At 40.0% G+C, this 15,036-nt stretch overlaps 1 protein-coding gene across 5 annotated transcripts in view; it reads right to left on the bottom strand.

The window, feature by feature from the left end:
* The window catches only part of PKP4 (plakophilin 4), an 88,004-nt gene that overhangs the window by 7,255 nt on the left and 65,713 nt on the right, over positions 1-15,036 (bottom strand). For all 5 annotated transcript variants that reach the window (XM_081005880.1, XM_081005882.1, XM_081005883.1 and 2 more), the window contains exons 12-17: positions 8,532-8,715; positions 5,254-5,371; positions 4,555-4,746; positions 4,243-4,416; positions 2,999-3,149; positions 130-325 (exon numbers count right to left, since the gene is read on the bottom strand). In XM_081005880.1, the coding sequence (XP_080862006.1) occupies positions 130-325; positions 2,999-3,149; positions 4,243-4,416; positions 4,555-4,746; positions 5,254-5,371; positions 8,532-8,715 (1,015 nt within the window). The remainder of the gene's footprint in view (positions 1-129; positions 326-2,998; positions 3,150-4,242; positions 4,417-4,554; positions 4,747-5,253; positions 5,372-8,531; positions 8,716-15,036) is intronic.

Here is a 15,036-nt window from a genome sequence, read left to right as displayed (position 1 = left end):
ATGAGGCTGGTCAGCTTATTAAGTAAGACAAGAATGCATAAATAAATACTCTTTGTGTAGACCACAAATTTTCTTAAGTTCCTCTTATCAAAATATTTTTCACTTGAGACTTTCTAATGTTCTACTTGCCTGTCACCTCTTCCTTTTGTTATGTTCACCAGTTTTTCTATTCCTCCTGTGTCAGCCAGGGCTTTGGCATTCTCCATGTTTTTGCTGGTGACCTCATGCAAAGCACAGCAGATTGCTGCCACAGTTTCATCAGAGAGAATGTTTGGCCCATTGCCTCCGGGAAGGCGATTTACCAGGTCTCGCATAGCGTATTTACCTGGGGAGGAAAAGAAGCCCATACAGGAACTTTGCACTGTTCTAAGGTATTTTTAGCATCACATAGAAAAACACACTGCGTAGAAACACAACAAGGAGACTTACAAATCCAGAAGCACTCTGGGTGTGTGGGGAGGATTATTATTATTATTTAATACAACTTCATAAAAAAAAAGAAATCCCTTTGCTACGCAGAGTGGCAGCAAGGTACTGCAGTGTCATTTTTCAAATTAAAAATATATTGCCTTCTTTTGCTGGATTAGAACAAAAAGTGATTAAAATGATTGTGGCAACATGCCAAAGTACACAGACATACACAAATCTATGTATTTATTTTAGATAAGCTTGTTTTAGCTGAGCCATTTTATAGTAAGAGAGAGAGAGAGAGAGAGAGAGAGAGAGAGAGAGAGAGAGAGAACACAATCAAATTAATTGCTCTGGTTTCTAGCAATCTGTGGTTTATAAAAACACAATAAATATTTCACCAAGGCACACAGATCCCCCTCTTTCTTTCTTTCTTTCTTTCTTTCTTTCTTTCTTTCTTTCTGAACTTTGAACCAATGGAATGTGAGAAGTTAGATGCTGTATTTGAGTAAGATGCTAAGCCATAATTTAGGGCTACATGAATGAGCACAAATGAAGAGTTGGGCATAAATGCTTCTTTCCTTTTCCTCCCATGGGGGTGGAAGAAGAACCAGCAGAGTCAATTTTTTACTTTCAGAGAATTCTACCTTGCTGTGTTAAAAGCCTGACTGTGGTAGCTTTAATTACCAGCCGGCTTCAAACTGGTGGGTCATGAAGTTGTCTTGCTGAACTAAGCAGAGCCATTTAGGTAGAGCTAAATCATGGTTTAGCATTGTATGAGAATGTGGCCAGTATCTAGTATGTACAGAAGCAGAAAATATGCACATGGTATAATTGTTATAGGAGAGAAAAATCAGTTCCCAAGATTGTAGGATTGGTGTTCAGTGAAATTTAACAAACTGCACAGTAAAACAAAGAAACAGTATCCTAAAGCTAAGGTACACTAAATGCCCTGGTTTGGGCTGTGGTGAAAAAATTCAGTGGCCCTGTAACACAAAAACTGGAAGTGTATCTGTATATAAATGATAGCTAGCAGGTAAGTAATATGAGGAAGGCATTAATTCTTTGCTCTAGCTGAGCACGTGCAGACAAATTCTGATTCATAACCAAAGAAGAAATGCTACTCCATTGCATACTTGTAGCAGTGTACAATTTAAAAACATTTTGTGTAAATACAAGTGGAACGGTGCATAAGCAAGGAAATGGCCCATTCACTTCTGCAATCAGGAATATTCATTTCTCTCCTAGTTTGTGACATGGATTGCAACTCCGCTTTGCAAAACGTTGTGTAATAACTTTGGTTTTGGACCATTGGCTTCTGAGACATAGATCTCTGAACGCACTGATTTTGTTAGATTAAAATAATCTCAATAACTTCAACACCTCTCTAGACTCTTAGAAATAGATATGTAGCTGAGGCCAGATGATAAAACACAGAAAACACAAACGCATCTTCAGGGAACCATTTCCCCTTTCATTTGTCTGCTGAGGAACCCCTGGAGATTGCAGAGAATTCTGTAGCTGGTTTGTGAGTTTGCAAAATTCACCTAGATGTTAATCAAGCCCTTTTTTCTTTCTTTTACTGCAGTGTAGTCCTGGTTGAACAGAGGACTGAATCACACATAATGTAGATGGTCTCCTGATGGAATTTTAAAAATACTTTAAAAAACACTCACAGAGAATTTTGATTAAGTGGGTCTGGGTTTATACATAAACCCCAAATAATCATTGCTTTGAATCCTTAAGTGGTATGATGAATGCCTCTTACAACTTTTTGTTTTGTTGGCATATTATACTGCTGTGTTGACCCATGAAAGTGAATATCAGAAACGCTGAAGCCTTATACTTTTAATGCTTGAGAACTGCTTTCAGATAACAGTTCTGGTAACAGTTTACCACAAGGTGCTCAAACAGGGTGAGTGACTATTGCAGCTCTTTCCCCGGTGCCTGTGCACAGAGTTTTAGAACCAATGGTCTAGGCTACACCCATCAATATTACTCTGACTTTTACAACAGAAAACCCAGATGGAGGAAAGAGGGCTGCCGAATTAATCATTTGCAGGAAATTGGCCATGTCATCTATATAAACACCTACCTATCCATATCAACATTTTGACAGAAACATACATTATTGCAGGAGGGGAAAAAGGTTCTAAAAACAAATTTGAAAACACTCTTGATCTCCAAGGGAAGAATATGTTTGGAGGCTGTCAGAACTCATCACCAGCATAATGAATCTTGAGAAGGTTATGACTTTACACCAAAAATGAAGAATTTCATTTTCAATCAAGCTTTGCAGATATAACTTCCTGTCCGATACAGTTCCATTTTCCAGCGACTGCTTGCTATTGAGACAGAGGGTTGTTTCCAGGGCATTACCAGTGGTGTTACGCTGGTGCAATGGGACTTCTACTTCCACCCCCTGCCTCCACGCACCCCTGACTAGAGGTCTTTCGCTCACTGAGATCCCCTGTGATGGCTGAGCTGCAGGGCTGGATATGGCTACAGGAAACTCCAAAACTAATTTTTTAAAATATACAGTGTTTCTCATATGGACATCCTGCATAGTTAGGTGTCCCTCATTACTTACCAATAAGCTCCTTGTTGCGGACATCTAATGCCATATTTCTCAAAGCTGTTGCCACAGAAGAAACAACTCTGTCATTGTCCATTCTCAGCAGTTCCACGAGAATCGGAAGCCCTTTCTCTTTTCTGACAGCAGCTCGAATATAGGCCGCAAACTACCAACAGAAATGCAAAATTACTTAAAAACATGTACATTTTTTTTATTTTAAAAAACCAATATAGCCAACCTTTTCTTTCACCATGTACGAATTTTAATACAAATTAGTGGGTGTTGTCCAAACCACAAAATGGAGCTATGTACCCTACTCGCATTAACTTAAGTGTGGGTTTGGCATCAACCTCACATTTGAAGAGTTTTCATTATGGGCCACAGAAAGAGATGAATTCGACTAAATATGTTAAATGGTATTATAACTGCTTTAATAGCTATTAAATATGCAGTAACATTTTATGGTGGGGAACGACAAAATTTTTGGTTCCTTTAAAAGGAAATCACCTGCTGGAAGTTCTAAGGCAGTATGTCACTTTAAAAAATTTGAGGTTTTTTATTATTATTATCCCTTTGGTGAATAAAGAAAAGCGATTTAAGGTATGCAGGGTGGTGCTTTTACAGTATACCAGCTCGTTCTTGTATAACACTGAAACAGGACTTAACATTATGTTCGAATGCAGTCTTCGTCTTCAAATAGAATGGGAAAATATATTTGTACAGCTGCATCAGGTAGAATACTATGAAGAGTTATGTTCCACCTCCCTTGCACACGCCACTATTAGCAAGGATGGCCTGGGCACATTGTTCCTAGACTCCATACATAAAAGAATAATTGTGCCACATAATTCTAAGGTATTGTTGAGATGTCAGTTCATGTAATGAGTCAGGACCAAATGCACTTTATCTTCTGTTTGATGGGCAGAGTAATATCCACTTGTCCATATGCATGAATTATGGGCAGTATTCCACTAAGTTTTACTCAAAGTACCACAGCTGAAATGAATGAACATGGCCAACTTTTGTCCATTAATTTCAATACGTCTAAACTATGGTTGAATACCATCTTACTTTCTTTTTTTTTATTGGTCAGCTTTACATATAGTTCATATGAGATCCTGTAACCTGAAGTACATTTCCTGGATAAAACGGCCTGCAAAATGTTGGATGTTGCCACTGGCTCTCCACTAGAGCATCAGTGTTGTTGTAAAAAACACTGCAAGGGTGAAGTAGCAACAGCTTCAAGTTTCATACAATACCTTCCAGTTGCCCGCAGAAAGATTCTGGAGAGATCCTGCAGAACCTTCCAAAGTAGCAGGGTTGGAGCTTTCAGCTAGAAGAGTTAGATACGGTTTCACTACAGAAGGATGCCACAGCATTTCCACACCTTTAGGAGACTTTGACAATCCTGGTATTGGGCCAACTCCATCCCACTGTGAAAGATAATGCACTTATTATATGTGAGCTCTGTCTTTTAAGCCAAATCCAAACAGGATTGTTTAAAACATCCTGTTACGTGGTATCCTCTAACATATTGGTTCATAAGCCATGGGGAATGAGGAGGAACCAACCTGGTCCTCCTGCGAAGTTTTCTTCTTCTTCTTCTTCTTTTTCCCCCAGCAGCTTGGCTCTGAATCTTTGCTAGGCGATTCCTTCCCCAAAAAGTCATCCAACTCATTTATACCCAGAAGGCGGGCCTGAGGCACTTCAAGCTCAAGACGGTAGGAAAGGTTTCTTAGTGTGCACACACAGTTTTCCACTGTCTGTAAGCCAAACACAGGAGAGATTCTGTAGTGAAATACATAGTGCAGAAGTGATTTGGGAATATGCATTTAAAGGATGAATTAAACTTTTGAAGGGGAAATAGGGATCAGCTAAATTTTAACCATGATGAGTCTTTTAGTAATCCCTCTATATGTTAGTCCAGTGTAAAGGTTATCAAACTTTGTCACAGTGAACCTCTCCAAGTCAACGAGAATTGTGTCCACCCAAGATTGAGTAAGAGAGCAATAATTTAAACACTGAACCTTCAGAAATACTACAAGGGAGGGGGAAGAAACTAGAAAGATCTGGAAGATAAAACCCATCCTTGTTTTCATCATTTCACAGTTCCAGGTTCTGCTTAGACAGGCAGCATTAATTTGCATGCTTCAACATTCTGTGGCGCAAAAGCGTAACAACTCTGTGACTGCAATGGTATAAACAAATTACAGCCCAAACCAGACAACTCTCCTGATAACAAAGAAAATGTTGTCAAAAGATCTACACACCTTGCTGTCATAATCTGAAGTATTCACACATGTATGGATCACATATAACAATGAATCAACCAGCCCTTCACAAGATCTCATTTGTTTCCGTGCCTCTTCTCCTGCAGAGCTTAGATTCCTAAGGCATAAAAACCAGAATCAGAATGGTGATGCATATTAATAAACACTATGTATTTTAGTACTCTTATTATCAGAGACATGCAGCCAATTGTCTGCATACGGAAAGCTGCTTAGATATGACGATGATATCATTTGCTGATGAAGTGCGAACACATGTCAGAGTTCAACTCAGTGTATTCCAGATAATACTGTGCGCATGTGTTTTATAATGACATTTTCAGTTAACAGGGCGGCTATTAAAACAGTGTTGGAGCAGAATGCCCCTCATTACTGTATATTCGTTGCTATAAAGAATAGATTGTTGAGAGAGAGGATCCAAAAGATATCAGGATTATGATAGAGAAATCTATTTTCCCCACTCTAATACTATCTATAACCTACTGCTTGCTTTAAAAAATGTGGCCAGTTTTCTCTGCAGATTAAATATATACCTTTATGTGTACTTGTTAGGGCTAAACACAGAAATCTGAGTAGGGTCCTCAATGATTCATTTCCCCAGACCACTCAGTGACTAAAAAATAGCCCTGGGTTAAAGAAAAAAAAAGGGGGGGGGAGCACTGCCTATATCAGTTCTCAGTCAATCCTTATTGCTCAGCAAAATTTCTTACCCAGATATGTGATTGGCAATAAATGATCCACATGCTGCACTAAAGCCTGCAAAAAAAACTACTTGTTGCTGCTTAACGCCAATCCAATTTGCAATGTCTGCATAGTGTGGTCTAATCTGGGATGGGTCCAGGCCACACTGAACGGTTGCTGCCAAAAAGATTCTTGTATCTTTACAACCCTCCCAAGGCCAAGGAAGCTAAAACACTAACTTTGAGCACGTTCTCCCCGATTCCACCACCTGAAAATAAATAAATCAAAACACACCCCTTTTGTTGTCTATGTTTTTAAAATGTATGCAAAACTAGACTATTCTTTGGGTGATGTTTATTGGCTCACAGACTGTGTGAATATCTTAGACAAGGCAATGGGGTTTGTGAAGAAATACAGTGGGAAGCATGGTGAAGCAGCACAGACTAGGATGCAGGTTAAAGTTGTTGGAGTAGCAGCAAGTAGTTGTTGAAGGAGGAGCATCTGGAAAGGCACTGGATTATATGGTCCTGTTATGCAGTGGTCCTTTTAGTTATGCAGATGTCCTTGCATGAAAGAGACATCGCCGTATGAAACAATCCAATGTATACACAAGAGAATGTATATTTTGTATTTCTAAAACCAAGGGCTATTTTTTTAATTAAACTGTGCTTTTATGAGCTCTTGGCTGCTCTTCAATTTATCTTGCTTTCTGGTGAAGTGATTTATCATAATCTAGGTTTGCCTCCCCAATTTGGTGACCACCAGATGATCTGGAATACAACTCCCACAGACTTGCTGCGACTGATGATAAGACTGCCGTCCGAATGTTGTGGAGGGCACCAGGCTGGGGAAGGCTGTTCTGGATCTACCTCCACATCTTTACGAATCTATCTTGTTTTCAGACCTAATCTAACATGGCCATTTTTAATTCAAATCCTGCCTTCTGTCCTTGCAATCCCTGACTAGTCTGCTTATTCTTCACACTTGCCAACCAACATATTCCTGGTTGCATATTGTGGTTTAAAAGGTCACTACATTTTTAGCTGACATGTTATAAATGGACACTTAAATAAGATGTGAATGTGAGAAATGCACATTTGCCAGCATGTACATTATACAGATGCATTTCTCACAGAGCCGTGATGGGCTCCTGAGTAAACTTGGTGACAAATCCAGGTTTGCCTCTGCATAAAGAATGAAAAAGATCTAAATGTATCCATTAAAAGGTGCAATCCATCAAACGCTGGTCCAGTTCATCCCCATTTTCAACAATTGTCCTATTACATAACAATATATGCACCCTGCAGCTCCAGATGTTGTCAGAAATGTGACATGATCTGGTGATGCTCTGCGTTCCTTTCTAGCCACTGATTCTAGTACAACTTGATAAACAAGGCTTCATGGTTTACACGGCTAAGGATGATCCTGGCTTGCATCCTGGCCACAATATCCTTTTTGACATTTCCCATATGGTTGCTCCAAATCATGATTTCTGATACTGGTTTGTTGGCAAATTGTCAATTACAACATCACTGTTAAGCTTCCTTAGCCATGGTTTAATGGAAAAAGGCACAAATGTTTGGAGGGGATTAGATGGAAGGTTGTAGTGGAACTCTTTAATTGTGAGAGGAGGATACTGGGTTTTTTTGTGTGTTTTTTAAAGCAGTGGAGCTCCTCTTACCTGGCAGCCACAAATTTCTCCTCCAGAATGCCCCAATGTTACATTACTGTAAGGCACTCCTGGTGGAAAGAATGGAGGCCAGCACTCACTGGAGCAGTGCCCTCTCTAGGACATCTCATGAGGGGAAATGACCACTGAAAAGAGCTGTACCAATAGGGCAGATGTGTGTCACAACCCTTGAACGCTCCCCCTTCCTCAACAAACTTACGAGAAACCTCCCAAAGATTGAGCAGCAAAATGGAAGGGGCTGTTTCAGCTTGGTCTTTTGTTTTTAAGTGAGTTGCTCTGGTCATTTGTTGAACTTCATTTGGACTTCAATCAGAGTGGCCAAAATCAAACAACCAATCAACTAGTTCTGGTGCCTAAGAGGGCTTTAGAATTGTGCTTCTTGAAGAAGCAGCCCTTAACACCATGTGACAAATTACACCTGAAACTGATGGGACTTATAAAAAGCATCTCAGGATAGGGCACAGGAGGAAGATTCTGCTGATTAAAGAAAAAGGGAAGCAACCCAAATGGGCCTTTGGTAGCTCCTTCAATACCAGCAATTATCATTAGATGATTTCGATGTGTGTAGTCTGCAATAATTCTTTCAAGCTTACACTAATAGAATGGCCTGAACCACAGTAGTGACCAGTTAATAACTTAAAGATTAAATTGCTAGAAATGACTTGGCATCAAAGCAACTCGCAACTTAACCCTATAATTAGCATTTAATACAAACACAGAGAGCACACAATCATAAAACAACATGCCCTTGGATATAAATCTGCATGTCTGCTTCTTTTCATTATGCAAAAGCAAAGCATATTAGCTTGGATGGAAGAAATGATTAGTTTACAAAGGCCGCATAAGAAATTGCTGTTTTAAGATTACTACTACAAACACAGCAATTTACCTCAGGCATCCTGTTGTATTGCGTAGAACTAGAGAAGTCTGGAATTTAATTTTATGATCATCATCAAAGGAAGAATTATTCCAACCAGAATGAGGAACTATCACAGTGTTTGTTAGCGTTGAAAGTGCATCTCGAATGATTGTCATCTTTACTGCATCGCATGAAGACAAGTTCCAGAGAACGCCTGTGGAGGGGGAAAAGATCCATCAAGTATTATTTTATGGCTAGAACCATTAGGTTCAACTTGCAAACTTTACCATATAGTTGTGGTAAAAGCAAGTTAAAACACAGCACATTTAAAAGAAATAAAAACCAAATACTCCATAGCATAAAAGACAACAGTATGAGAAGCAACATCTCTCTCTCATTTTTCAGCTTAGTTCGTGGACCTTAAGTTATCATGACAGAACATAAGAGAGGAATAAGTATCCCTAGTAGGAAGGGGCAAAGTCACTGACACGTTTATAAAACAAAAGCAGTACTTTGAAAGGCAGCAGACAGACAGCAGACCAGACCATTTGTGTGGTGAAACTTCAGCTGCAATCCTATTCCCACTGACTTGAGAGAAAGCTCCATTTAACCTAGTAAAGGTAAAGGGACTCCTGACCATTAGGTCCAGTCGTGAATGACTCTGGGGTTGCGGCGCTCTTCTCACTTTATTGGCCGAGGGAGCCGGCGTACAGCTTCCGGGTCATGTGGCCAGCATGACTAAGCCGCTTCTGGCGAACCAGAGCAGCACACGTAAACGCCGTTTACCTTCCTGCTGAAGCGGTACTTATTTATCTACTTGCACTTTGACGTGCTTTCGAACTGCTAGGTTGGCAGGAGCTGGGACCGAGCAATGGGAGCTCACCCCGTCGTGGGGATTCGAACGGCTGACCTTCTGATTGGCAAGTCCTAGGCTCTGTGGTTTAACCCACAACGCCACCCGCGTCCTTTCCATTTAACCTACTTTACTCTATTTTACTTCTGAGTGGGCAGCTGTAGGATTGCATTGTTACAGTTAACAAGTAAAATCCAACCAGATCCCAATGTACTGGGCACCTTAAACTTCAAGCAAAATGAAGTCTACATTATACATATCGAGACAAGCTAGGATGGTTTATTCTACAATGTTGTATTTACATTCTAAAGTGTGTGAGATCAACAGTAACTTGCCACCATAACTGAAATACAGAATACATATAGAGTGGTTCAGAAACTATGAGGCATTTCTGATTCCGAATATTTTATTAGCAAGAGACTCTGGGTTGTGTTGAACTTGCTACCTTCAAAATAATTGGGCGTATAAAATAATAATCATAACGGATTCATCTTGCATGAGGTTACAGAACTACTGAAATTATGTCCCTCAACTCATCAAGAAGAGAAAGAACGAACAACTCTTCCCTGGTAAGGAAAAGGAGCAGCTAGTTAGGTGAACACTGCCTGTAGTTCCTATGTAATGCATTTAAAGTTTATGCAAGAGATGTTTCCCACAGTTGATTTCTCCCCTGAAGCGGCACACTGTATCATCGGATGTCTGGATGATTCCAATTCTCAGGAGCATGTTTTAGCAAACACAGAGTGAAGGAGGAACTGGAAAAGCCCAGTTCTGTAAGTGGAACTCGGCTTGTCGTTCTTCGTCTTTTGAGTAAGATTTTATTACGACTTTTCATAATACATTATAATAATAAAAAAAACTAAGCTAAACAAATACAAAGAGAAGAAGAAGGAAAGAGAGAGAGAAGAGAAAGCATATGAAGTCCTCTTTCACAGGTAAATCTTAAGTTGTCCCACACAGAGGAAAGTGATCCCTTCCAGCTCTCACCTCTCTTTCTTCTCCCACCCTCCCACCCTAGGAGATCTTCCCTTCCCTGCCTCTCACACAGGGTCCTTCATCAACTAACCATCACTTTCGCCTGCATGTTAACCCCTCCTTAGACCTGAGTAGGGGACCACACAAAATACAAATGAACAGAACAGAACAGAACAGAACCAAAAACCGAGCAAAAACAAGACCGTCATTTATGGCTGAACACGGCTTGACTATTTAGATGTCATGGCAACCTATGTTTAACGCTAAAAAGGCAATAGAGAGGTGAGCTGTATTTTAGAGGAATGAAGGTGCTTGAAAGCACATGGGTTGCTTCTGATCCTCCAAGCCAGGCATAGGCAAACTCAACCCTCCAGATGTTTTGGGATTACAATTCCCATCATCCCTGACCACTGATCCTATTAGCTAGGGATCATGGGAGTTGTAGTCCCAAAACATCTGGAGGGCCGAGTTTGCCTATGCCTGCTCCAAACCATGCTACCTCTGCGTGGCAAATTCAGTATGTACAAATTCATTCCAGTCCAGTCTCTCCCAATTTGCTTATTTGCCTACTAAAATACTGGCATTATATTTTTGTTACTATTTTGAGGGAACAGAATTTTATGACATGCAACTATATACAGGTCAGTGGTTACAAAATATAAATATTGTGTGCTCTGCTGATTGTATAGGAATGTATGATTGATCAGCCCACACTGCAAGGTCGCCTGACTTGCCTAGCTCAGTGTCAATAAGAGCTGATTGCTTGCTTGAAAGAATGAGATTTGTATCTTGTTATCTGCCAAATGTTGTCTACTTGAGGGGAAATAATAATATGCTGAAGGGCAAGGTGTTTGCTAGGGAAAGAAAAGCCCTTTCATCACCTAGACGTTAAGAAAATGAGTCCCAAACAATTTGCTAATGACAGGCTTACACGGTCTACCCAATCAACTCCTGCACATCCAAAACACAGGAATCTGGAGACTTTGTTTCAATTAGTACTACTAGGAAACAAGAAATACAACTGCCAGGTTTCCACACCACAATACAAGGTGTGCCACATGCAATTCTTGTGCGCGTAGAAAATGCTATTTGGGATTTCAACAATGGATGTATTAGCGTAGAAAAAAATCAATAATCCGAACATATTTTTTCCCCTTTAAAATGCAAACAGTGAAGACTTGCGGGGTACCTCTAGTCCAGCTTTAAATGACAGATTACACACCAGATACAGATCTTGCATTCAGCAACCAAGCATCTATCATCTGGAGTTGTGGAAAAACACATCCAAAGTGAGTACACGTGGCTTGAGATGAGAACTGCACCCAATTTCATCAGTGAGATGTTATATTAAGTGCTCCAAAACTGTAACTTTTCATATACTGACAGTTTAATTTCTTATCAGTAGAACAGGGATGGGGAACCTTTGACCGTTGGCCACATTGGCTGGGGCTGATGGAGGGACATAGATTTACCATCTTTGCATTAGAAAGTTTAGAAGCATTTCATGACATTACAATTCAGCCAATAGCTGCCAGGGAGAAGAATGGGGTTCATTTCAATGAAGAAACAAGAGCGCTTACAGCCGACAGCAAGAGCAGTTTAAAAGATGCACACTTATAGACATACCTTATTTCTTTTTAACTGTTTCAGTTTCTATAAATATTTTATTTTTGGTGAACTAGTAAAGCCGCTATTCTGGTTTCTAATTTGACACCTCATTCATCTCTCTATGTTATGGTAAATGCTCTATAGCATCTCTTCCAAGATTTGGCATTGTGCTGTTTAACATATAGCATTCTAGTCCATCTCTAGGACTCAGTTTAGGTAACAAAGTAAAAGCAGCACATAAATCAGATAAAATAAAAGCATGTAGGATATAACCTCCCCCCCACAAAAAACCCCGTCAGTAATATTGTGTAATTGCAACTCCAGAAGATGAAAAATTAATTTCCAAGATTTGAAGATAATGCTTGAGAACATCATATATCTTTTCTCCACAATTAAGTGCAGGCATTTATTGGCCACTAGGCATTTTGAATACAGATTTTTGGTGGGGGGGGAATCCACAAATATTGCACTTCAGTTTTGAACATAGTAATGAAGTGTTCGCTTTTATATAAAGTTGTTCTTCCCTCAAAGCAATCCTGTGTTAGGCGTAGCAACAAATCTACTTCACAATGTTACTCAGAAGTTGTTTGTGAGTCCCTCTCCACCACTCCTGGTAGCCAAATAAGCATTAGTTTTATAATGTTTATTATTTAAAAGGTGCTTTTGTCAACTGATCAGCAGCTGAGCTGACTTACGGACAGGAAAAGTTGCCTTATCAGATTTGAGAAGGCATAGTTACAACTACTTATCAGCCTCTGACAATAGTAAGTAGGGTGTCACCTACTGTACTCACTACTGACCATGGATGATGAATAATTACACAAAGGTGAATGTTTGACCCATTTACTTGTGTGTGATCTCTCTACTGGGGCAATTTATTAATGTGCATTTAACACAAACCAGTAATGTGGCTAGAATGGATTGACCAGCATATCTGCACTTTGAGCATTTTATTGGATGAGGAAGATCTTCTTATCCCATTCACAACTGGCTCAGAACCATCAACACAGACCAAAACATCAGTGACAGAAGTTGCAATTATGTCATTTATCAACTAATACTGTGGGACCAGACAGTTGTGCTAGATCTCCTTCTCTGGATAAGGTATGTGTCTTAGGTGCTACTACGAAGTTGAGAATCAATACAGTAATTGTATACAAAAATTATTTAGAACACTCTCTAGGCTCTCTTTTCATATATGTATGTGTGTGTGTGTGTGTGTGTGTGTGTGTGTGTGTGTTTAGTTTATATCCTGGCTCTTTCCCCCTGAAGGAGCCCAGGGCGGCAAACTGATGCTTAGCTGTAACTGTGGGCCAAATTCAGCAAATCCAGTGAGCTAGTGAAAGCCTGTGTACAGTCTCCTACTAGCACAATGGGGCTTTCTCTTCTTCCACATGCATTCCCTGATTCCACTTGGGATGTGGGGTCAGGAGGAAAGTGGGGAATCATTCCATCTTTCAAGCAGAAATGCTTGCAATGGCGGAATACTCAAAATACTCCTCCCTCTATGTTCAGTTAAACACAGTGATGTCAATATAAAATTAGATGCTTTCTTTCTTTTTTCTTTTTCTTGCTACTTCAAAAACTCCCTGGTGAAACAAATGGCACAATACAAAAAGGTTCCTGGCAGCATTTTAGGATGTTTGTCAGAGACTATTTTACCAAGATACCAAAGGCCCAAAGTATCCTGGATCCATTTTAACAAGCCATTTAGCGGTGGCATCAGAATTTGAATCAGCGGTTCCTCCTCTCCTTACTCTCCCTACGCATAATTGTTGCATGCATGCTGTGTGCTTTCTTGATATTCTCTAGCAACGGTGCTTGGCTTATATTAAGGGGAAATATAAAGGGAACGGGGAAGGGGGGGAACGGGCCATAGGTGCAATCCAGAGAAAAGTGAAGCATACCTAATTCTCTGTGAAATCAGTGTTACCCAAGCACAGCTAAGAACTGATTCCATGCCTTAGGCATGCATAACTTGCTTTAGATTGCATCACCCCAAGTGTAAGGTATGGGGTATTAAGAATTTAAATGTATGTAGAAGTACTAAGAATGAATATAAAGTGTTTGTGTCCAACATACTCTAAGATAAGGTCCGTTAACTGCCTCTGTAATTTCAAAAGTAATAAATCACACCAGGTTTTAGTGATGGAGAGTATAACTCATGAAAAATGAGATTCCAAAGAAATAAACACAAAACACCCTTAGGCAGAATAAAGCTGTTTGAGGAAGTGGAGAAATGTACGGGTTATTCTTCCATGTCAGCAACACAGAAACCAAGACTATGCACTAACTTTGTGATTCTGCAGCAGAGATTATAGGCAAGACTTAAAATATTAAAACGTTTAGTCAAATACCATCTTTCTGCAGTATGGATTTCTGACACAAAGAGCACTTACAGCTAAAAGTAATGTGAAAGTGACAATAAACACCTGAGTATTGCAAATAAACTGAGTATTGCAAGACTCCTAGTAGCAAGGCAATGGCCATCTCTTCCTTGGAATTAGTATTGTTTATCTATTTCCCCTTCATGATTGTTTCAGATACCAAACCAAGTTGAGTGAGAACTTCCCTAACAGGAAATGACATGGGCAAAAAAACCCCTGAGGACCTTCACTATAGCCTGCACGATGGTGCAGTTGTTGTTTTTATTTTATGTGCATAGTGAAAGAAACACCCTTAAGAGGTGGTAGTGTCTAGAACCACCCCCCCCCCATGTGATTTGGGCTCTTAGAGTTAGCAGCTGTAACCTTTCGTTTGGTGGTACACATAAAGTGCAGAAGCACTGGCGATCCCAGGATACGATATGTAGGCACATGTAGCTGAAGCTACAGAGGCCTCGGTTTGGTCATTGTGTGGCTGGGCCATCACCTGAGAACTACATGTATGCCATCTGGGGTTGCATAACAATAGAAAGGTGGAATATAAATGAAAGGGGGAAATGGTAATAAAACAGCGTACACCCCATGAGGTGAGCAGATAAAGCTTTTTTTTCCTGTGAAGTTCGCATGCCATACATAATAAACTGCTAGCCACACCGGTCCAACGGCCCTATGCTATGCTTGAAATATCTGAGCTGGGTTTAAATCACAGCATTTT

This window comes from Podarcis pityusensis (assembly GCF_964106645.2).
Source record: "Podarcis pityusensis genome assembly, chromosome: 1".
Lineage (NCBI taxonomy): Eukaryota > Metazoa > Chordata > Lepidosauria > Squamata > Lacertidae > Podarcis > Podarcis pityusensis.
Note: the sequence above shows the minus strand (reverse complement) of the source record. Positions and strands in the feature narration are given on the sequence as shown.